This window comes from Erpetoichthys calabaricus, chromosome 17 (assembly GCF_900747795.2).
Source record: "Erpetoichthys calabaricus chromosome 17, fErpCal1.3, whole genome shotgun sequence".
Classification (NCBI taxonomy): Eukaryota; Metazoa; Chordata; class Cladistia; order Polypteriformes; family Polypteridae; genus Erpetoichthys; species Erpetoichthys calabaricus.
The window spans coordinates 86,484,706-86,508,626 of record NC_041410.2 but is presented as its reverse complement, the minus strand read 5'-3'; the positions used below and the strand labels follow the sequence as shown (position 1 = coordinate 86,508,626).

General features: G+C 40.0%; 1 protein-coding gene across 2 annotated transcripts; it reads left to right on the top strand.

The window, feature by feature from the left end:
- Positions 1-365: 365 nt before the first annotated feature.
- Positions 366-17,733, top strand: mibp2 (muscle-specific beta 1 integrin binding protein 2). Of its 2 annotated transcripts, XM_028823694.2 has the most exons (8): positions 366-657; positions 1,252-1,342; positions 4,792-4,840; positions 7,940-8,126; positions 9,694-9,765; positions 9,892-9,998; positions 12,193-12,274; positions 17,408-17,733. In XM_028823694.2, the coding sequence occupies exons 1-8, from the start codon at positions 632-634 to the stop codon at positions 17,442-17,444; spliced, it is 651 nt and encodes a 216-aa protein (XP_028679527.1). In that variant the 5' UTR covers positions 366-631; the 3' UTR covers positions 17,445-17,733. The 2 variants fall into 2 exon arrangements, with proteins under 2 accessions (XP_028679527.1, XP_028679528.1); XM_028823695.2 differs by lacking the exons at positions 366-657; positions 4,792-4,840.
- The last annotated feature ends 6,188 nt before the right edge of the window (positions 17,734-23,921 follow it).

Genomic DNA, 23,921 nt, shown 5'->3' with positions numbered 1-23,921 from the left:
TGTGTCCCATCGATCGCTCTTTTTCCGCTTTTTTTTAACTGCCGTGAAAGAGGCTTTTATACAGAAGCACATGACAGACAGCAGCACACATGTATTCCCTTCCTCGTCTGGCTCAAGGCGTACACACCCGATTGTGGCTGAACTGCCCACTGGCGACCCTCGGGGTTGGTCAGTGCAAGTGGAATGTCATCCACAGCGACTTGGCAATACTCTACCAAAACAGTGAAAATATAAATAGCAGAGTGTGATTGGAAAAAAAAATAAAAAAATAACAGAGAAGGCAAGGCGGTTTGTCTAGGCTGTCATTGGCCGTGACGCAGAGGCGCGATCATATTTAAGTGGCCAATCAGTTCCCGAGCTACAGTATCTGCGAGGGATCGCAAGGAGAGCCGTTCTTTCCGGCCACAGCGCTGCAGACAAGTGACACCTCGAAATTTACTCCACCGTCGCTTACAGCTATGGAGCAAATAAGTAGTTGACATTTACTTTACCTTCCCTTTTTTTAACTTTCTTCGTTTCGATCTCCGTCCTCATCACCCGGATATCTAAGATCGATATCTTTTCGGCTTTCAAGTGTTTTGTTCACTTCTAATCCATCACTCCCTACCTCGGTGAAATCGATATCATCAGGATGAAGTACATCGTTGGGATTGGCGGGTGAGTTACTGAATGAACTGAACTGCGAATGGAAAGGGAGCGCGGAGTGACTGGCAGCGACAAAGTAGCCTGGCATGAAGCTGGGGCAGGGCGAGGGCGCTAGGCTCGTCTGCCATTAAACACGTGGAGGTGGCGCCATGAGAATGGTGAAAAGGAAATGTGTACAATAAAAAAAAAAGACAGTTTGATTGCAAAATTATAGACAGAATTAGAAGCTTTGCTTTTCTTGCATCGCGCGGCAATTCAGGTCGCTTTTTCAAATCGTGTATGAAGTATTCTGTTACCGGTAAAATGATTGATTACTGGATTTTAAGTTTTAGGGAAGTGATTTAACGAAAAAAAAATCTTAAGCATGTTCCTTTGAGGCCTCCGATAATTTTTTTTACCACAACACGGGAGGTTCATTTGTTTCCTATATCTTGCGTTTTAATCAATTGTTACAACGTTGGGCGACGCGCAGCTGTGCGATCGCCATGTTTGAACATATTTTGGAATAAATATTTATATAGACGAATTTTCCTATTTTCGCATTACTCCGACTTTTTTATTACTCAATTATGACTGCATTTTTTTTTTTGCCTTAATTCTTTTCAGCGTAACAAATGGTGGGAAAACGACCCTCACCAACAGGTTGATTAAAAGCTTGCCGAACTGCTGCGTGGTGCACCAGGATGACTTCTTTAAGGTAAGCGTACATTTTCTATTAGTTGTACTGTATGTATTGTTTGTGAAACGGAGACAACAATGTGTTTGAATCAGATTTGTAAGGAAGCCAATTAGGATGACCTTGAATTTCGTCTATAATACGTAAAATATTGCATAGCGAACTTGAACGTTAGGAGTAAATTTAGTAAGTTATAATTCACAGTCTGCACGTCACTCATTTTACTTCGACTTTTAACAGCGACCCACGTTAAAAAGTTTTACTCATGTTGACTTTTGTATTATTAGTAAAAAAAAAAAAAAAGGGGCTCCAAATTGGCACAACAATCTGGTATGGGGATCCTGTTCAGAAGAAGCCTGAGCATGGCTAAAGGCTGCGAGAATACCAGTTTATTGACATTATATTTGCATGCCTTCTGTTTAATAGTCTGAGCTGTAAAACACAAAATGTCTATTGAATCCCCACCTCTGAATCATTATTTGACCTTGAGCTGGTCGCTTCTGTCACAAGTGTTCCCATTGCAGAAATATGGAAACAAGTGGCACACCTGCACTCTTAAAAATAATTGTTCCTTAATGGCATTTTACTGGATCGTGTAGGTCTTTGAGAACCATTGCTTGGCAAAGCAGCATTTCATTCTGGGAAGGGGGTTCTTTACATAGGGAAATGGTCCTTTGGGCTTTGTACAGATTCCTAATATGTGGACAAAACAGACAGTTAGGGTACCTGGCAGGATAATAAAAGACCAACAAAGCCTGGAATATTGTATTCAGCGAGAGTCCTTTATAAATCAGGAACCCATTGGCATTTCACAAATCGTTATCAGCTATTCCTGGCTATTTATGGAGCCTGTTACGGTTCTAAATACACAAAGGCTTGTTTCTGGAACCTTCATGTGGAGGATTCTTTTGAAAATAAAAAAATGGCTCCTCTGTGCCAGCACCTTTATTTCTAAGAGTGTGTAATGGCACAGAATGGTGTTTGCAGTGGAAGATCATTAAATAAAATGAATCCTCTTTCTTAAATCTATCTTGATAGATTGCCAGGCATCTTTTAACTGGCCAGATGGGAGGAAGTGTGGCTATGTACATGAGTGTGCCACAATATGGATTCACCTTCCATTCAGGAATCATTCTCGGCTTTAATCTAATGCTGAATTGATAAGCTCCCAATCGCCAACACTGTATGAACTAAGCAAGTTTGAAAAAAAATGGATTGATGGATGGAAAGTACCGTAGTATTACATACATCTGAAGTAGGAGTAGAAGTTAGTATTCTTCAATTCCACCCCGTAAACGTTAAAATTATACAAAGTTATTGTCTGTCTGTATACCTGCATTGTTATCACTCTTTAATTTAATACTGTTCTTTAGCAGTATGCTGCGGCTGGAGTATGTGAATTTCCCCTTGGGATTAATAAAGTATCTATCTATCTATCTATCAGTATAAAGGCCATGGTGCTTATTATATGGCCAAGAATAGCTTAGCTTTTAGCTGGACTGTAAAGTGCAAGGTGACTGGTTCAACCACATACACTAATTTGCTGCCTGCCATTTAAAGCACTTGCTTATGCACTATGGAAAGTAAATTTATAGCTTCATCGGTTCGTTATTGTCATGTGCATTCTTATCTTGCATGTGCTAATCAATATGCAACACATTACCACTGTTCCTGTGCCATGAGCAGCGAGTATTACAACCCTGCCTTGAGACTTCTATACGCTGCTAGCAACAGTGCTAACTTCTACTCCTATTTCAGATGTATGTTGATATGGTGCTCACTCGGCGAAGGCACTACATCGTTTTTCTTTGTCACCGCGAAAGAAAAAGTTGTTCAGCTGTGGTACTTGTAACATAGCCAATATGGCTTAGTGCCGGGGTCCTCAATCACGGTCCTGGAGACCACCACACTGGCTGCAGGTTTTCAACAGGTGTCCTATTAAAAGACAGTCCTTGCTGGTAATGAAACTTAGTATTCAATTCAATGGCTTGGCAGTGCTTTCATTCATCCAAGACAGATTTTAATTACATTATTGAGTTTTCTTTCCTGAGGACATTATCTATGCATTTTGTGGACCGGAAGAGATTTGCACTTCATAGTGTCAGTTTTTTCTCTAAACATTTTATTAACACTGATAATTCATCATGCATAACGGAGCCAACTTAGCCAGAAAGTTGGTGGCTTCTTTCTTATTAGCATTTTTTTTTTATTAAATTGTGGCTGGTTAAGAAAACAGGAAAAAATTAAAACCTAAAAGCAGATGTAAGAAACTAAAATAAGCAATAAAGTGTTCTCGGCTGTAATAAGTGAGTTAACTAAAATTGCACCCAAAAAAACACACATTGTGTTAGCAGTAAGTGAAAAGGTTCTAATTAAGAAAATTGGTTGAAATGAAAAACTGCAGTCGCCGCATCCCTCTGGGACTGTCACTGTGGACACCTGCTTGACGATATATTAATGTTTGTCTTGGGTGAACGAAAGCACTACCAAGCCATAATAAATTTCATTATAAGCAAGGACAGTCTTCTAACTAGGAAACTGGTTGGAATGGAAAATCTGCAGACAACTGAGATCCTCCAGGGCTGTGACTGAGGACCCCTGGTTAACACGGCGGAATGTAAAACTTGACTCGGAGTCATTCATGTGGTAGAAGTGTGGAAAACATTGTACCACGGCGATGTGTAAGAAATTAGTCATTGTGACCGTTCCTTTTTTTTTTTTTTTTTTTTACTTTTAGGGGAAAAAATAATTTATGCTAGTTGCTGTTTCCTTCTAATATAACAATTCTAACTATCTATCTATCAATTCTTGGACCTGCTTTTTCCAGTATAGGACAGTGAGAAGCCGAAGCCTATCCAGGCAGCATTAGACAGAACGTTTAAGCCAGCCTGAAAAAGACACCAGTCCATTGTAAGGCCCATTTTGATGCAACTTTTTATTTGAAAGCGTATGCTGTCCTGTTGTCAGCTGGGGTGCTTTCCATTTGACGTTTGTGTGTTTTGTCTGTGCTGAAGGTTTCTTTCAGTAATTTCAGTTTTCTTCCACCATTTAAACACATGCTTTAAGGCATGCAAATATGCTCAGTAATAAACTGACGGATCACCTGGTAATCGGCTCCATCCAGTCACCTCCAAATCTAAACCATCCATCTATTCAATTTGCAGACGTGCGTATCCTGTTACAGGGTGGTGGGCTACCTAGAAGATATCCTGGATTGGAGAAGTCCCCAAATCACACACTAAAGAAATTAAGTTCAGCTGCATGAACATTACAGACTAGTTATTTTTTAGGATTGGGTTAAATATGGTAAAATTACATAGTTAACAATATTGCTATAATTAACTAACTATATACATAAGTAGCTGTTCACCTAACAGCAAAAAATTCATGATTTCCATAGCATTCCTAAAGACACTTTTGCTTTATGCCAGACCTTGCACAAGTGTATTTTTTATTGATGTTTATTTCAGCCCCAAGATCAAATTGGAGTTGGTGAAGATGGATTTAAGCAGTATGATGGTAAGCTGCTGGGCTGTTTTGAAGTAAACATTTTTTAATTACTGTATATTTAAGTCTCTGTAACCCATAGTATATATGTAAATGCAATGCAGATAGTGTGGTCTAGTGACTCAAAAGCTGGACAGGAAAAAAATTAAAGACTGCTGGGTCGTCTTCTTCTTCTGCTGACTTGCTCTCCCCATGAAAACAATTGTACATATACAGTATATGTAAGGTACCTTCGGGTATGATGCTCACTTTATAAAGGCACTATATAAAATACAGCTTTCTGCCTGAACCTCAAATTGACTCTGGCTTTCCCAACAAGGATAGGCCAGTTTTGGAAATGGGTAACGTTGGCTTAGAATAAAAAAAACGAATAAAGCACTACACTTTTTAGTATCTGCAGTGGGCTGGCACCCTGCCCGGGATTTGTTCCTGCCTTGCGCCCTGTGTTAGCAGGGATTGGCTCCAGCGGACCCCTGTGACCCTGTGTTAGGATATAACGGGTTGGAAAATGACTGACTGAGTTATTTTTTTATTATTTTGAGAATTATAAAGTTTTAAGAAACCTGACCAGGATTAAAATATTGCTGATATGCTACATATGTATTCCTCTGCTCTTTCTTCTTAAAAAGGAGGATAGACCATTCTAGCTGTTAAGGGTCACAATGTTTTGTTTTTTATGTCTGACTTTTCAATTTGGTTTATTTTTATGTAGGAAAAATTAGAATTGGCAAGCACACAACATGGGCACATTGTGGTTACATTATACATGGCTCCCTGCTACCTTTTGAAATGGATAGGTAATTTGGAAGTTGTCCAGTCCTTTAGTGGAAGTACATTTGGGGCTTCTGGATGGAGCTCTAAGAGGACAGTCCCTGATGTTCCAGAGTCTGGTTCTGATCTTGGGTGTCAACTGTGGGACACAAAAACCCTTTCTGGAAAAGTTGGAGTTAGGAGGTTTGGTACGGCGAGGGCTCAACTGTATTCAATAACCAGAGGTGATAGGAAAAAGTGCAGAAGGTGAAGACAGCAGGATTGTACTGTAATTTAGATGCGGGAAACTGAATAACGCACTCCACCTGATAGATAAAGGTGTAAGACCTGTATAGTTAGCCCCACAGGAGGAGCTGGAGCTTTGGTTTTTATCTGCTTTGTTACTTGAATTCCCTTCCTTGTGTTTTTATTTTGTTAATAAACACCTTTTTATATTTCTTTGGCCTTATTAGTGCTTTGGGAGGTCACCTTACAAGTTTCCCAAGGCATTCACAAAATGTTCACATACAGTAATTTGTTATATTTTTAAGATAAAATTCACTAGGGCTGGCTAGTGTAGTGGTTCAGACTTTGGACTTAAGACCCTGAGGTTGTGAATGAGATCCTGCTACTGATACTGTGTGACCACGAGCAAGTCATTGCACCTGCCTTTCTTTACTGCAATTGGGGAAACAAAAAACAAAACAAAACAAATGTAATCAATTGTATCACCCTGGATAAATGTGTCAGCCAATTAAGTATTTAATAATAAAAGAAAACACCCTACACTGTAGACAGGGTTAATCTCTAGATGTGAATGATTCTCTGTTTAAATTGGTTGGTTAAGCCACTTAATGGTGGTAATTGTAAAGTGCGTTAAGATAAGGCTAATCTTAAATCCTTCCTCTTTTGGCCAAAGTTGAGGTGTGGCTTATCACTTTAGTTGTGCAGATTTATTAGGACCCCTTGAAAGTTCGCCTGTTGGTGAAAATTGTTTACACATTAAGAAAACAACCAACATCTGCAAGAAGAGCTTGAGCAGATCCACAAAGTAAGTGGGATTATTGGCAACACAGTATAGAAGAGTGGAAAGGCTCAGTGCAGGATTACTTACTCCCTACTGTTTATAATGCGTGACTTTTCCAAATAAGGGTTATATGATTGCTTTTTATATATTGTTGCTCATATAATGCATTTTTCTCTCTGGAAAAATATTTGGAAGGTTTATTTTATAGTATGGGGTGGTGCAGTGGGTAGCGCTGCTGCCTCGCAGTAAGGAGACCTGGGTTTGCTTCCCGGGTCCGCTCTGCGTGGAGTTTGCATGTTTTCCCCGTGTCTGCGTGGGTTTCCTTCCAAAGTCCAAAGACATGCAGGTTAGGTGCATTGGCGATCCTAAATTGTGCTTGGTGTGTGTGTGTGTGTGTGTGTGCCCTGCGGTGGGTTGGTGCCCTGCCCAAGATTGGTTCCTGCCTTGCGCCCTGTGTTGGCTGGGATTGGCTCCAGCAGACCCCCGTGACCCTGTGTTAGGATGTAGCAGGTTGGATAATGGATGGATGGATTTTATAGTACTGTTACTTTCGTCCAAGGTGTTTTAACGAGAGGAGTTGCACATCATTTAAACAATGTTTTATAAAGTTAAACACCCTTTTCAAAACTGAAATTCACTTCTAAATATTTAAATTTTTTTTTTTTATGGCCTCCAGTGTCTGCCCCTTCAGTGTAAATAAATTTCAAGTGACCCTATAATCAGTGAATAATTCAATCAATTTATTGGTTATTGGTTGAGAAAAATGGGCACAAATCATTATGGCGTCCAATCTGAACAATAGGTGGCCACGCATTTAGTACCAAAAATTGCTTTACGGTGAACTTATTAAGTCTCCATGGTCTGGAGCAGGACTGCACAGATACAACACATCCTTCATGCTCTTCATTCTCCTACAAGCTTTTCTTAAGAGTTTTGTTATACACAAAAGCAAAGCAGTAGCATACCAGCAGGAAAATTTCTAAAGTTTATACAGTGCCTTTATTTGCAAACATCAACCCAAAGCTTCTTTTTATGAGACCTTACTCTTACTGCTAAAGTACAGACTTGTTCAGGTGCAAAGTCAGCCAGAGGTGGGATTTCGGCCTACAGCTGTGAGGTATCTAGCAAACCAGGCCAAGCTGGTTGACAGGAGATTGAGTGAATATTTCTGAATTCTTCATTTTTTTTTTTCCTCAGTAAGTTTTAAAATTGTTTTCTTTTAAGATAATGAATAATGTGATTACTATGAAATGTCTGTGACTTAAACCCATTAGGTTCAATTGAACTATCCTCCGTAATTAGTGTCTGCTTTATTTATGAATTCCGATTTACAGTCATCTCTGCATTGGATATGGAGGCAATGGTGGCCACCATTCGCCAATGGGTTGAAAATCCAGTGAAGTTTGAACGCTCGCATGGGGTGAACAATACATCTAATGCTGAAACTCTACCGGGATCTCATGATGAAGATGAAAGTGTCCACATTCTTATTGTGGAGGGGTTTCTGCTTTACACCTACAGGTGAGTAACTAAAAGTTGAACTTTGAATCCTTATTTCTACAACCCAACGATGTGGAAAGTTTAAGTCTTTGCTGCATTCCTAAATTATAGTAAGTGTACCGCATCTAAAGTTAGTTCAAAGAAGATAATACATTTTGAGAGTGTCTCTTCAAAAGATTGTATGTGATTATTTTCTTCAAACACTTAGACTTCCCTTTAAACACAATCTGGATATTTTTTAAGAAGCATATATATGAGTATGTAATATTATGAATATGTGTGTCATATATAAATGAACACAACAGAATATAGGGGTGGCACAGTGGTAGTGCAACTGCATCACAACAAGGAAATGTGGCTTTCCTACTGGGGCTCCAGTCCAAAAACATGTCAATTAGGTGAACTGGCGATGTTAATTTGCCCCCTGATATATATGTGTGTGTGTGTGTTCAACTTGTGATGGACTGGTGCTCTGTCCAGGGATTATTCCTGCCTTACAACCAAAGATTGCTGGAATAGGTTTCACCCTCCCTCGATCCTGCTCTGCATAAGCAGGTTTAGAAAACTGATGGGATAATATATACATACACACACACGCATACATACATACATTCTCAAACCCTCTTAATCTAATTTAGGGTACTGCGTGATGGACTATCCAGTAACACCAGATGCAAGGCAGGAATCAACTACAGGCACATGCACCCCTACACTGGAGTGATTTAGAGTATCCAGTTGGCCCAACATGCATTGTTTCCCTGTGCTGCCGGTGACGGTTCGGGTTGGCTCCACAGCCCCTGGCAACACTTCAACCCGAACCCGTCGATAGTCATGAATCGAGATGAGCCTGGGTAAATAAGGACACAAACAGTCTCAGCAAGAGTATGGTACAAAGTGCTAGTGCTTTTATATAACAACTCCAAGGTGAAACAGTGCAGTGCATCAATTAAACAAATCAATAAAATCCAGTGTCCAGGGCCAGTCCTCACAAAACTGGGTGCATGGTTGGAACCATCCTGGGATGGGACAGCAGTCCATTACATAGCATACGTATGCACACACACAGCCTCACTTATGCAGAGCCAATTAACCTACAATAATGTTTTTGGTATGTGGGAGTAAAATCTTTACAAATGCAGATTACGCATGGACAAGGACCCAGTCCTGCACATAACCCAAGATCTTGGATCTGCGAGGCAACAACTGCACCAACCCTTTATTTCTTCTTTTTTTCCCCCCAAAATGTTTACTTCATGCTTAAATGAAAATAATCTAGTTGTAAAAACTGGTATTCAGTTACAGGTCATGGATTACAAATCATTGTCCAAACCGGCCTGTTCCAGTATGGGGACTACATATAGTCTGTCAGCATCTGCTGCAAGGCATAAACCAATCCTGAACAGGATGATCTTATTAATGCCTTTTGAGAAAGTTCAGACACAGTAAACAATTCTTTAAAAAGATGTTTTTATATTGCAGCTTTGACAAACTAAAGTATTTTAATGCCAATATAATGAAACCAATACAAAGAAGTGTCAGGTAGCATAACAATTTTCAGTCTGAGTGTGTGCCTTTTTAATTTCTGCAGACCTCTGATCGAAGTTTTCAACCAGCGTTTTTTTCTTTCCATTCCATACGAAGAATGTAAAAAGAGGAGAAGGTCAGTATGTGGATCTTTTTTTTAAGTGAACACTTGCACTTTTAATTGTTTTTAACTTCTCTTTTTTCACTTGGATTTGTTTCATCCTGGTGTTCCTAACTCTGTGTATGTTTTACTTCATTTTAGTTCAAGAAATTATTTGGTGCCTGATCCACCGGGTCTGTTTGATGGCCATGTTTGGCCCATGTATGTGAAACATAAAAGAATTATGGAGGATAATTGTGTTGATGTGGGTAAGTACAGTAAGCATGATTTTTTTTAGTCTTAACATTACCACCTCTTAACCTGTTTGTGTTCATACATTGTGATTGTGAATACTTGGGAAAGCCATTTTTAACCCAGAATCAATTTGGTGCCTTAACAGGACTAAACCTAGGACTGACTAATGGATTTGTTACTTTGAAATGATCATGATCTGTAATTTAGAAGCAGTTAAAACAGTTGCTTAGGTACTGGGAACACATACAGTATAAATAATTAATAAATAAAAAATAATTGTGAATTTCCCCTTGGGATTAATAAAGTATCTATCTATCTAATTCCAGCATCCGTGTATATTCTTGGTGGCACGGTGGCGCAGTGGGTAGCGCTGCTGCCTCACAGTTAGGAGATCTGCGTTAGCTTCCCGGGTCCTCCCTGCATGGGGTTTGCATGTTCTCCCCATGTCTGCGTGGGTTTCCTCTGGGTACTCCGGTTTCCACCCACAGTCCAAAGACATGCAGGTTAGATGCATTGGTGATTCTAAAATTGTCCATGGGGTGTGTGTGCGCGCCCTGCGGTGAGCTGGCGCCATGCCCGGGGTTTGTTTCCTGCCTTGAGCCCTGTGTTGGCTGGGATTGGCTCCAGCAGACCCCCCCGAGACCCAGTATTAGGATATAGCGGGTTGGATAATGTATGGATGGATGGGTGGGTGTTTATTCTTGGTCAGCATGGTGGTGCAGTGGTGGTGCAGCTGCCTTGTAACAAGTAGGCTGAGGTTCATGTGCCAGGTCTTCCCTGCATCGAGTTTGCGTGTTCTCCCTACATCCCACAGTCCAAATGCATGCAGGTTCGGTGGACTGGTAATCCAAAATTGGCCCGTGTGTCTGTGTGTCCACCCTGCAAAAGGCTGGTGCCCTGCCCAGGGATTGTTCCTGCCTTGTGCCCTGTGCTTGCTTCCCAGTGTCCCTGCTCAGGATAAAGCGATATTAGAAGATGAATGGATGCATAACCTAACACTTTTATTTTTCACAACACAAAGACAAAGACATGTACTGCACATTAGGCTTACTGATGTCTCTAGCTGGACGTCATGGGGGTGTGTGCCCTCTAATGTCATGTTCAAGTGGCAGCTGACAAGATTATTCTTTAAAAGGTCTTTGGGTAGTAAGAAAATTAATGGATGACAAATAATGGCAAGTACATACAGGGAGGGAATACAGGTGAAATTGTACATATATGAACATGCGTAGGTAAAGTTTTAATTAATTTTGATGTAGCGCTGTCCACTTTTTTGACTTATGAAAGAAGTAAACTAGTTTTGACACCACTCAGTACATAGCAGCCATCTCTAATGGTGAAGACTAATACTGCAAACCAAGCACTTATCGCTGTTTTCAGTTGTTTAGTGTTTTCTGGTGCATGTTTCACCCAGCGTATCCAGCAGTAAGTCCAGTCACCAGTAAGCAGCTTAAGCAGCAACTGGCTTCTTAATTGGAGCAGTGGAACCCACTGCTTGGAATTCCCAGAGTCTTCCGTAACTTTCTCAGCTGTGCTGTCTCATGGAGTATAACCGTGGGGATGGCTGACAGAACAGCAATGGCAGCACGTGCAGTCACACAGTAAGCTCGGACTCAGGTAAGCACCTGTCCATTTAGCCGAGGAGTGGTAGAACCTACACTTCGCAATTTAAGTGTGTGTCCCTGACATTGCCGTCTCTGGGAGCACAGCTGCTAGATGGGGGTTTAGGGGGGGTAAGTGACACGCCACTGCAGAGGGAACAGTCAGTTAGTGGTGACTTTTTGGCCCATCGTTACGCCTTTTCCAACTCTATGAGGTAGTATGTCATTTATCAAAAACAGTAGGATGTTTAAGCACAAGGTCAACATATTGCACGTGCCATGCTTCATTTTAGTTTAATTGTACTTTGTCATTTAAAATACAGTAATATTGCTTCACTGTCACCGATTGGGATGACTATTGGAAGACTGCCTTACAGTGCTGTTTGCTCTATTATGCCCACTACAGTACAGGCCGCAGCATATAGATGCATATTCAGAACAGCACAGTGATGTAGTGGTTAGTGTCAGCGCTGCTGCCTTACAAGTCATAATTCTTAGATCAGCTCCTGGTCCAGTCACTGTCTCTGTATGTGTATTTTTAAACCTATTTTCAGAATCCCATTTTAAGGTCATATATAATGCAGTTCATTTTGTTTACTTTTTTCAGTTCAGCTAGATGGAACTTTAACAAAGGATAAACTGTACAGCTTTGTCTTCGAGCAGATACAAAACCAAATTCAGCTCTTGAGGTGAGTGATGGCTTTCTACTCTTCACTGTATGTTCATGATGGTACAGAATGGCAGTACAAGCTTGCTAAGAACTCTTCAGAATGTCACATTTGTTAACATAATACATGGAAGGGAATGTAATTCATGTCTGCGCAAAACTGAGAGAAGGTTTTAAAGTCTGACTTATGAAATGAGAGCACATCATCAAATTTCAACATACTTTTAATCTTAGGTGAAAAATGTACACTTGGAAGGTACACATTTAACAAAAAGCTCACCTCTTAGGTAGCTTACACAGTGAGGACCCATCTTCAGACTACCCTGAGGGTGCAATTACAAAACAGACAACAGAGGGCAAAAAGAGTCAGAATTCATCAGATAGATAATGTGTAGAGCAGATTCACATTGTACAGTACAGCATTAGCCATGTGGTGTTCAAAAGAATTAAAATAACTAGATACAGCAACATTTACAAAGTTTAGTTTTCAGAGAACATAAGAAATATAACAAACAAGTGAAAACCTTTTAGTCCATCAAGCTTGTCTATTTAGCTACCGTATATACTCGCGTTTTAAGTTCTCCCACAGATAAGTCAGGGCTTGATTTTACCATGTAATTTCTGGTATTTTATAATGTCGATCGTATAAGTCGAATGCGGAAAACTCCCGCTATTGGTCCAAGAGATTATGATATGCGAACGCCCACCTGAGAGAGTAACCACAGAGCACACGGCCGTTTTTTATTTCTATGTATTGTGTCTACGTGACCACACGGTAATATCTGAACTATTGCGAAGCGACGTTTGCACTGTTTTGTGTTTTTTGTATCTTACACCCTCCATACACCTTTATCGTAAGAACATCCCTTATCTACGATGAAGCATTCGATTAGAAGAAAATATGAAACTGGTTTTAAATTAAAAGTCGTTGAAGTGGTGAAAGAAATTGGTAACTGTGCTGCTGAAACAAAATTCGATGCATCTGAGAAACTGGGGTGAGATTGGAGGCATTTTTGAACGGGCATATAAGTCGGGGTCTTATTTTATGATCGATTTTTTTGGGTTTCAAGACCCATTACTTATACGGTAATAGCTAAGCTATTCCAAGGTCTCGTCAAGATACCTCTTAAAGGTTTTCAAGGTTTCTGGCTTAACTCCATGAGTCAGTAATTTGTTGAAGAATCCCACAACTCTGTGTAAAGAACTGCTCCCTGGCTTCAGTCCTAAATGCACTTCCCCAAAATTTCTATTGATACAAGGTTGTGTTACCATCCAAACATAAACCCTTAACGTGAAGTACTGCAGTTGTTCATTACTTAAAGGAATACTCAACCCAAAACAATATTTTTTATATGTTACTTACGCAATGTACTTTGTAGTGATTGCTGAAAATATTATGTTTTCTTGCAGAAAGGAGATAATAGTTTTTGATATGATAGCTAATGCTGGGCAATTGCAAACTATATCAAAACATCCATAAAACGTTTCACGTTACTCCTGTCCCATAATACACGTCAAGTGATTCAGTCGCATACTTTGACCCATCCTACCCGTAAAGTCATTCAGATATATTCAGCCATTCAGTAAGTCTCTCCATATAGTAAAGCAGGCGCATTGTTCCATCACAATGCACTTCTGTTAATTCAAGTATCCTCATTGGTCGGTAAAATGGATATGCTCAGAATACAGTGGGAGTGGAGCATACATAGGAATAAAACATTCAACACAATGTCACGTTTGAAATGTCTGCAGACTCTTTATAGTGACTTTTGAAATTCAAAGCCCGATATATTCTTTGTGATTTGAGTATTCTGTTCAGTTATGTTAGCCGATTGGTGACACTGCTGTAGACACAGATTGGCTTGATTGTCTTGGCAAAGGTGGAGTGAAATGGAGGGTGACTATTTGACACTCATACCATAACACCCAGCCTGGTATGACAGCTGTAGTAATGACAAGGGCAGAACTCCTTTCTAGTGAGGCCTGGTCCAAGAAGTAAAGCACAAGTCACACACATAATGATCAGTAAGTAACAATCCACAGTCATACCTCATTTTTTGATCTTTTGGTGTAACAGCTCTCAGTCACGCCGTTATTTTGTTTTTTTTGCTATAAAGGACATTTCATGTGAATGCCTCTGAACGTCACGCCATGCGAGTGTACTTGTGCAAGCAAGTATACCGCTGTTGGTGCCCATGCACTCGGAGTCCCTCCTTGCTACTCTTGTGCCTTTACTCACTTTTGTGTAATATGCAGCTACTGCACAGGCATACAACAACTAAGGCCACATCCACACTGCTATGTTTTTAAATGAAAATGATCCCAGTTTACACTAGTGTTTTCACATTGCTTCTGAAAGTATCTCCATCCACACTAAAATGACCGAAAATACAATGAAATATCCTTTCGGTTACACTGGGCATGTGCGCATCAGCGGAAAAATCTTTGAAATGGTGTGGTAACACCACCGGCCAATGGTATTCATCACAAAACTGTAACGACCGGTCAATTATTTACCTTTAGCACATGATTGAGGCATTCAAACCGAACAAAACGCAATGTAGATACAGGTAAGCAGCACAACAACCGCCATGGAAAGCAACTCTTCTACGTCTGCTATGTTGGAATATGGTTTTCTTCCGTGAAGGTTTACCAATCAGGGAATGAGAATTTGCAAAGAACAGGATCCAATCAGAGAAAGGTTACATAAAAAGCAGGAACATAACAGGAGTGTTATTAGTGCCTGCATTTTCAAAAGTTTACATTTTCACCTATCCATGTTGCAATGCAGAGCTGACATTTTCAGAAATAAATGGATGTGGAGAGTGTTTTGAAAAGTCTTCCATGTTTGGGAATTTAAAACGCAAGATTAGGGTGGATGAACGGTGAAAGCGGAAACTAATGGCTGCGTTTTTAAACAAAACCGTGGTTAACAAGAAAGGGACCTTATGCTCTGACCCCTAAAAGTTATGCGAAAAGACATTCTCCCCTCAGGGATTAAAGGAGCTAAAAAAAAAAAAGAACTGAAAACTTAGTGCATTTTCATAACTCTATTTTGCTATGAGCCAAATTCACCGTGCTGTTCAGCCCGAGAGGCCACCCTTCTCCTTGTGCATGCAGAGTCCCATTAATGATGCCTTTAAACATTTAAAGATCTGGTAATTGATGAATGAACGGTTTTATATCACGAGTAATCAAGGCTTACTGGTTGCAGAGATGTTAAGGAGCATTTCAGCGATATTTGGGGAAACTAGTTGGGGTTTTTCTGATGGGGAATTTAAATTATGCATTTATAATTTTTCCTATTTAAAATAGCTTTTCAATATCCAATTTTTTTAGTTTCCATCCCATTTTCAGATTAGTACTGAATAATAATAAATGACTGTAACTGAATTGCAGCTGCTAAGCAGTTAGCTAGCCATCGGTTATATAAAGTACTAGACATTAAGCCCGTTACAATAATGGGCGCTAGAACAGTAGTCCATAAACATTAGTAGGAACAGTCTATATTAAATGGCAATGGACCTTTTACCTCATAAAATTTTTTCCGTAAAATGCCTGTAATTTTCTCTTGACAGTAATACTGGCTTTGCTGTCCGTAATATGCGTTTAATTTTCTGTCCCAACACTGGGCAATCAGCAGATTCTCCCCAGCAACTGATGTAATGTGCGCGAAAATAAATCCACTTTTAAAAGTCATTGTATTGTAATATCATGAAGATTCATATACAGTGAAAATCGTTTAACACGAAACTGAGGGGACTGAAATATTTTTTCATGTTAAAAGAATTTCGTGTTAAAGGATATTACAAAAAAAACACAGTATATTCAACAAAATTAAGTTTATTAGAGTACATTTTATTTACATAGATATGTATATATGCATGTATTTAATAAAAATGGGAGCATTCTGAGATCTCGCTTGTTTGAACCAAACAAGTAAAGCCGTCTCTAAATCCTCGTGCTTGGCCGTTCTCGTCCGTTTTCGCTCTGGCTCAAACTTACTCCGTTCAGACATTTACGTAATTTGCTCTTTTTTTAATTACTGTATTGTTGATAATGTAGAGTTAGCAATATCATAATCTTTACAGATTTCCGTGTTCGTCTTCTGTTTTTGATCAACAGCCTTAAGAAGCTCCATCTTCATTTTAAGCGAAATAGCAGTTTGCTTTCCCCCTGAGCTCTTTGCCATTGTGCTCGTAAAAAAATTCTTCTAAAATAGAAAAAAAAACGCGAACCAAACTCACTGATTTTTACTCACACTGCGATGTACTCGTCACCGAATTCCAAAGCTAACTGATGAGAGATGAGATGTTTTTGTGTGGCGTTTGAAGGGGTGGAGGGTGAAAGTAGCTTAGATAAACAAAATTGGCTCGTGTCACACGCTATTCCGAGGGTATTTCAAAGCCAAGTTAGCCTCCTTTCTACGAAACATGTGAAACCACCTCTCTTTCATTTCACATCCCTCTTAAATCTCGCCTGCGCAGCTGGTGTTTTCCGTATTTTGTTCATTCCCAGAAGGGAAATCTTTTCGTGTTAAGCGATTTTCGTTTCGTGTTAAGAGAAAAAAATGCATGAAAATACATAGTAGTTTGTCAGGACTGTTGTATTATTTCGTGTTAATCGATATTTCGTCTTAAGCGTTAACCGTATTTCACTGTATTTAGGAAAACCCCTTTAACGACGGACACTTTACCGGGCCAAGCTTCTTAATCGCAAATCTGACATCCTCAGAGTGAACACTTGCACAACAATGGGAAAGCTGGTGTCTGCGTCTCAGTACCCGATTGGATTTTTCGTGTTTTCTGTTTTAGGTCTTACCTCATTTACCGAAATCCGATTGGATCGGCCGCGTGATATTTTATAGGTCCCGCCCTCTCTGTCTTGTGTGACGCGTCAGGCGGCCTTTGAAGTATCTGCTTTGAAAGCATCGCACCGTGCCCCGCGCATGCGCACTTCACCAGAAGACACACACGGACACTGGACGCACACAGGGGTTTTATTAAAGAGGATTATGTATAAATGTGTACACACAAACACAATTTTTGTGGGCTATGCATTTTGCTTCTTGAAGACATGCCAGAAGAAACGTTTAATGTTGTTGTCTTTTAGCAGTAGCGACATTACCATTTCTCTTTTTCTTTTTCTATTCTAGGGAGGAGAATTTGCTGAAGAATCTGGAGCTTTTGTAGCCACCAGCAAACACCTTATTTGTATGACTCCTGCTTCAACCTGGCAGCTTGTGTTGTATTTATATTTAAAACAAAAAAGGCAGTCAGCTGCTCACTAATATGTACATTTTATTTATCAAACAGCCATTTATGCTGGCTTTTGGTTTTGTACTCCTGAATATTTAATGCTAAAGCAAATTGCTCTGTCAAAGCCGTTTCATCAGGCATATTATCTTACAGTCTCTTGACTTTTTAGAAGTCTAGATTTGGCTGGAATGCAACATCAATAAAAAAAATATCTTTCCATAAACCATCTCCCCTTGTCATCTTTAATTATGTGCTGCAGCTTTTTACAAATGGTATAATGAAATTATCGAATAGTTTCTTATGCACCTGCTCACTATATTGGCAACTATCTTTAAATGACAAAGAAAAATTAGAAGAGTTTCACCTGATTCTGAAACAGTCCATTACTACTTTTCTTACGAGTTACAGAGGAAGCTGTAAAAGCTTGAATTTGAGTTTTTATTTTTACTTTAATTGCTGTTCACTTTCACCGCCTACTCATCATCTCTTTTAAAGCCTACTCTCTGGGAGATAAACCTTTAGCTCTCCAAGCCACGAGTTTGAGTCGGCTTATTTGGTAAAGGCAGCTGGATGGACGCACAAGTGTTTAAGGTTTAGCTCGATCCACCAGTCGCACTTAATTCAGGCCTAATTTTAACAGACTCAAAGTATAAGGACTCTTCTTAATCCTAGAATAATGTAGACCAGGGGTGGGCAAAGTCATTCCTGGAGGGCCGCAGTGGCCGCGGGTTTTTGTTCCAACCCAGTTGCTTAATTAGAAAACAATCCTTGCCAATAATTACATTTCATGGCTTGTTAGTGCTTTAACTCTGCTATGTCAAGTCATTCTCATATCCTAGATGATTTTTTTTCCATTCTAAGAATATCATCCAAATACTTTGAAGTGTAAAACGGATGGGTAATTCTCAATCCTTCACTTTTTTCTCTTCTCTTTCCTTCCAAGTATTTAATTAAACCAAATAGTGCACAATAAATACACACAGAGGTGTAAAGGGTAACAAGCAAATGGATAACTGCTGGTTTCTTTTGTCATTTGCATCTTATTGTTAATAAGGAGCAATTAAAAACCGAGAATGCAGCTGTTTAAGACTAAAATAAGCAATACGGGCTCAATCTTAATGAGGAAGATAACTAAAATGAAGCAGAAGTGTTTCTAGAGCAATAAGTGCTTCTTATTAAGCAACTGGGTTGGAACAAAAACCTGCAGCCACTGCGGCCCTCCAGGAATGACTTTGCCCACCCCTGATGTAGATGCTATACTTTTCTGTCATTTGTATTAGTAATACCAAATCCTTGCACCGGGCAATGTTGATTTTTCATCTGCTTATCCTGCTGAGGTGGTAAATGGCTGAGCAGACTTTCTTTTATAAGCCACACGTACGTTTTTTTTTGGACAGCTTTCCCAGGTCTGATCAAAGATATACCGTAATCCCACTATACTCCCTTGGGTTTCCCTCCACTGGGCTGCATCCAGGTCATGTCACTATGGCTGGTGCAGAGGTAATACTCAACCCACCTCAGATTTGTGGTGATCTGGAGCACTAGGAGTTTCTCATCTTCTGTGCCCTAGGAAATCCAACTTAGATGCACTAATGGCCACATATGGCTTGTGTTGATCTGGAGAAACAGGAATTTCTTTTTGGACATATGTAGTCCATGGCTTGTGCCCAGGGAAATCCAAATTAAATGCACAAAGGACCTCAAATGGTTTGTGCTGATCTGCAGCAGGAAGTCAATTTGGGCTTATCCATCCATCCATTATCCAACCCACTATATCCTAACTACAGGGTCACGGGGGTCTGCTGGAGCCAATCCCAGCCAACACAGGGCGCAAGGCAGGAAACAAACCCCAGGCAGGGCACCAGCCCACCACAGAATTTGGGCTTATCTACAGATAAGGACATTTGATTATTTTAGCTGATGTCACGTTACATGACTTCTAATCACTGGGGGTGTGATGGCTGCTGTTGCGGATTTCAACACACAAGGATTTCAATTTAAACAACCAGAAAATGCAGGGCATGTCAAATTTGACGACTGAAGAATGACACTCCAGCAATTTCACATTTCCAAAGAATCTCAAGCTTCTCCCTTATTCCGACAGGCAATAACATGCAGGCTAACAGAGACGGCTTCTGTGAGTAGAGTTTACATGTATACAGAGTTCAGGCACAACATCGGATGCCATTCCCCCAACATTTTATTGGGGTATGTAAAACACACAACACCAGACAGATGAGTCTCCCTTCCTTTTATCAGGTCCAAAACACCAAAGTTCCTTATTTCTCATAACTGCATTGTATCTCCACCTGAGTGCTCATTGCTTGTCCGCCCCTACAACTAAAGACGGAACCAAACCAGTTTGATTTGGTCAGGGTGAGTCACAGACTACTTGGGTTGAGTTGATGGGTATGTCACAATAAACGACTGTTTGTCAACTCACTAGGATTATACAAATGGAGTCTGTGACTGAAAATTGCTGAAAAAATTGTGTAATGTGACATGGCCTTTTATTTGTAGGACAGGAATAACTGCGACTGCAATTCCAGTTCCATTAATGGCGTTGTTTGGTGTAACACCAGACAGGATAAGATAATTTTAACAATGCATCTATCATAATTTCTTACACTTCAATGTTCGTGTATCACATTTCTTGTACAACTTGAAGACTCCTAATGTACCCTCTGTAGCTTAATGGGAAGGCAATGATTTATATCTTCTACAACTAAATGAAAAATGCAAACGTTCTTTCAGAGGAATTCTGCACATTTTCTCCAAAACTTAACAACAGTTTATCAATATAGTAATACACGATGTCCAAGCACCTTTGTCTCTCTTTAAATGTAAATAGGGGCAATAATGTCACACGTATTGAAGTGCAGTGAAATTCTTACTTGCATGTGCGAGTCAACATGAACACGTCAGGACTCTTCTGCGCACTTTACTTTCATGTCTTGCTTTGCCCAGAATATGGGCACTACCAGCATGGTTCAGTTTAACGATCTGGAAATGATTTTGTTCACATGGCCGTCTTAATTAACTGGCAGTTATTCATTATGACTGAACGGATTTTTATTGGCTATTTTTTCCATCTTTCTTTGTTATACTGATTACACTGAAATGTCTTATTTAGATTGTAATGTGGTTTTTAAGCTCAATATGACTTATTAGAAAAACAATAAATATACTGTATAATTATGAAACATACACATATATACGCACATTTATCTATTTCAATTAAGTATTTACACCGAAATATCTTAGATTGTAATGTGGTTTTTAAGCTCAATATGACTTATTAAATATATAATTATGAAACATATACATACGCACATTTATCTATTTCAATTAAGTATTTACACCGAAATATCTTATTTAGATTGTAATGTGGTTTTTAAGCTCATTATGACTTATTAGAAAAACAATATATAATTATGACACATTTACATACATACACACATTTATCTATTTCAATTAAGTATAATAAACCTGGCTAAAACGTAATCAAATAATCACGCCAACAGAAGAACTGGCCATTTGACCAAGGACAAGAGGAAAAGGAAAAACTTCAGTTGACAGCATTCCTGCAGTAAAAAAAAAACCTGGAGCCACTGATTATTAATATTTTAAATCTGGCCGACACCTTTGTTAAGATGCCTTACAAGTTGATGATTGCTTACAACTTTTTTTGCTTTGTGTCTCCCCCGCCATAACCGATCATCTATGGGGGAGGAGCGAAAGCTTTAGATTCGTCAAAAATTTTGATCTCCGGTTTTTGATGGAACTCAACGTGTTAGGATACCCAGATACCGAACACATCGATATCTCGATGATGGATGTGTGTCCGTCTGTGTGTCAGTTTGTTGAGGATGGTCTAGAGCTAAAAGGGCTGGACAGAAAAATAAAAAATAACAAACTTGAAACTTGAGATGATGATGTGCTGATTGGTTTTGCAGCCAAATCGTGCAAGAGAAAGAGGTGCTCTAGAGGAACCCAGAAATACCGTAATTCTGAATTCTTCTCGTCAATTGCTAGTGTAGTGACCTACTTTAAGATCAGAAAGATCAGCAGTAAATATTTATTGAAATGTTATAGAACAGTTCGGGTAATTTGGTTCCTAGGGTGCAAAGCCTACTGACGCTCACGTCCAAATTTTACTTTAATTTGGAGCACCAGCTAGATAAGTACAGTGAATTCATAAAGTATTCGGTCCCTTTCACTTTCGCCCCACTTTAGTGTTTTAAATTCAATTTTAAATGGATGCTTGGCTATTTTTGCCCATCAGTCTACATTCAATAACCAATAAAGACAAAGTGAAAACATGTTTTCAGAAAACTGAAATCTTTTATTCATGAAATAATTCAGACCTGAAATTCAGTACATTATAGAAGCCTGTTTGGCAGCAGTTACAGCTTCGAGTCTTCTTGGGTAAGTCTCTATAGGCTTTGCAAACCTGGATTGGGGCAGTTTATTCCCTCTTTCCTGGCAGACCCTCTTAGGCTCTGTTAGGTTAGATGGGAAATGTCTGTAAACTGCCATCTTCAGGTCTCTCCAGAGATGTTCTACAGGGTTTAAGCTTTGGCTGGGTCACTTAAGGACAGTCACAGACACTTGTCATGAAACCACTTCAGTGTCATTTTGGCTGTATGCTTCAGGCCACTCTCTGAAGCAGGTTTTCTTAGAGGACCACTCTGTATTTGGGTGCATTCATCCTTCTCTCAGTTCTGACCAGTCTCCCTGTCTGTGCACCCCCATAGCATGATGCTGCCACCTCTAGGCTTCGGCATTGGGGTGGTATTAGGCTGGTGATGAGCTGTGCCAGGTCTTCACCAGATGTAATGCTAGGAGTTCTGCCCAAAGAGGTCACTTTTTATCTCATTAAATCACCTTTTCCCCTCACAAAATCCTTTAAATGCTGCTTGACAAACTCCAAGTGAGAGTTAGCCACACTAACATAAAAGCCTGATTGAAGTGCAGTGAGACAGTCACCAGTCCTTCCAACAGGTTCTCCCATCTCAGCTGAGGACTTCTGAAGCTCTGTTAAGAGGGAGCACTGAGTTCTTATTCAGACCCCGTTACTCAGTTTCCCTGCACAGCCAACTGTAGGAAAAGTCCTGCTGGTTCCAAACGTCTTCCGTTTCACAATTCTTGAGGCCACGGTGCTCCTGGAGAACTCACGGTTTTATCCCCTTGTCTACTGCGAGAACCTTGGATACCACAGCTTAGTTTTGTTCTGATCCGCAGTGTGAATTGTGCGACCTTCTATACACGGGTGCACGTGTGCCTTTCTACTCAAATGTCCAATCAGTTCAGGTTGCCCCAGGTGGGCTTCAATCAAGTTCTTGACACCACTTAAGGAGAACCAAAGTAAACAGGATTGCACCCGAGCACAATTTGGAGTGACACAGCAAAGGCTTGGAATACTTACATGAAGGAGAGAGTTCAGCTTTGGATTTTAACCTCCTTTGGCTTGAAAAAGAACATTTTTATTTAATCTAACCTTTCTATTGTAAAATGTGCAAAACACCAAAACTATAAAGTACGAAGTGTAAAAAGTATAATAAGGACACAAATAATAATACCAGATATCATCAGCAGCTACCGGTTCTGGTTCAAATCCTGTAAACGCCAGAAGTGACTCTCCTCTAACCTGCAATTTCTTCATCCGGGGTATGACATTAATCTGAATCCAACCCTGCAAGAAGGCTCTCCAACTTACAGGGAAAACTTCGGTGTTGGTGGCAGGATTGGCACTCCAGCCACCATAGAAGAAAAACAACCTCGCAGTTTTCTAGCTGAGGTGTCACCCGCTGCACTTGGGTCCCAATCCAGGTGCTTTTGCATTTGGTGGGTGCATCAATGCGCTGTAATCAGCGTATACTTCCAATCTCTTCCGCCTCCTCCTGGTTCCCATCTATTTGAACAGGAAAACTACTTCTTAGGTGTATGGTCATTTACCCGACACTGTTCAGCTGTTTGTTTCAACACAAATTCTTTCAATCACGTCATCATCAAGAAATAACTTCTGGATCTTGGCTGTCAACCTTTACTTTTATTCCTGTCTTCCCCAAAAAAATCTAAAATGAGGTGGTGCTGGTTTATTTGAAGAAGGGTCAACAGAAACCCAAATGCGAGCGTCATTTTCAGATTTATCCGAATCGGTTTCACTGTTCCTTTCAATTTCACTGCCCGAAGACAGATTCACTTTGTCATCACTGTTGACGAGAGGCTCCTCGACATCACTGCTTGTATCGCCGTCAAGAGTGTGCAATATTCCTCGATTGCTCAAAAACGTTTCTTACAAGACGCCACGATGAGGCTAGGAGAAGCCGCATTTGCACTGTTGTCCTGGATTCGCTCAGGCAAGACATGCCTACACCACTGCCAGACTAACACCTGGGCCGGATGCTT

What these genes read in the sequence shown, in the direction of transcription:
- mibp2 (XM_028823694.2), top strand. Translation starts at nt 632, where the DNA reads ATGAAGTACATCGTTGGGATTGGCGG. An exon ending in TTTCTGCTTTACACCTACAG is followed by an intron (nt 8,127 to 9,693) that starts GTGAGTAACTAA and finishes TAATTTCTGCAG; the next exon opens with ACCTCTGATCGAAGTTTTCA. An exon ending in GGATAATTGTGTTGATGTGG is followed by an intron (nt 9,999 to 12,192) that starts GTAAGTACAGTA and finishes TACTTTTTTCAG; the next exon opens with TTCAGCTAGATGGAACTTTA.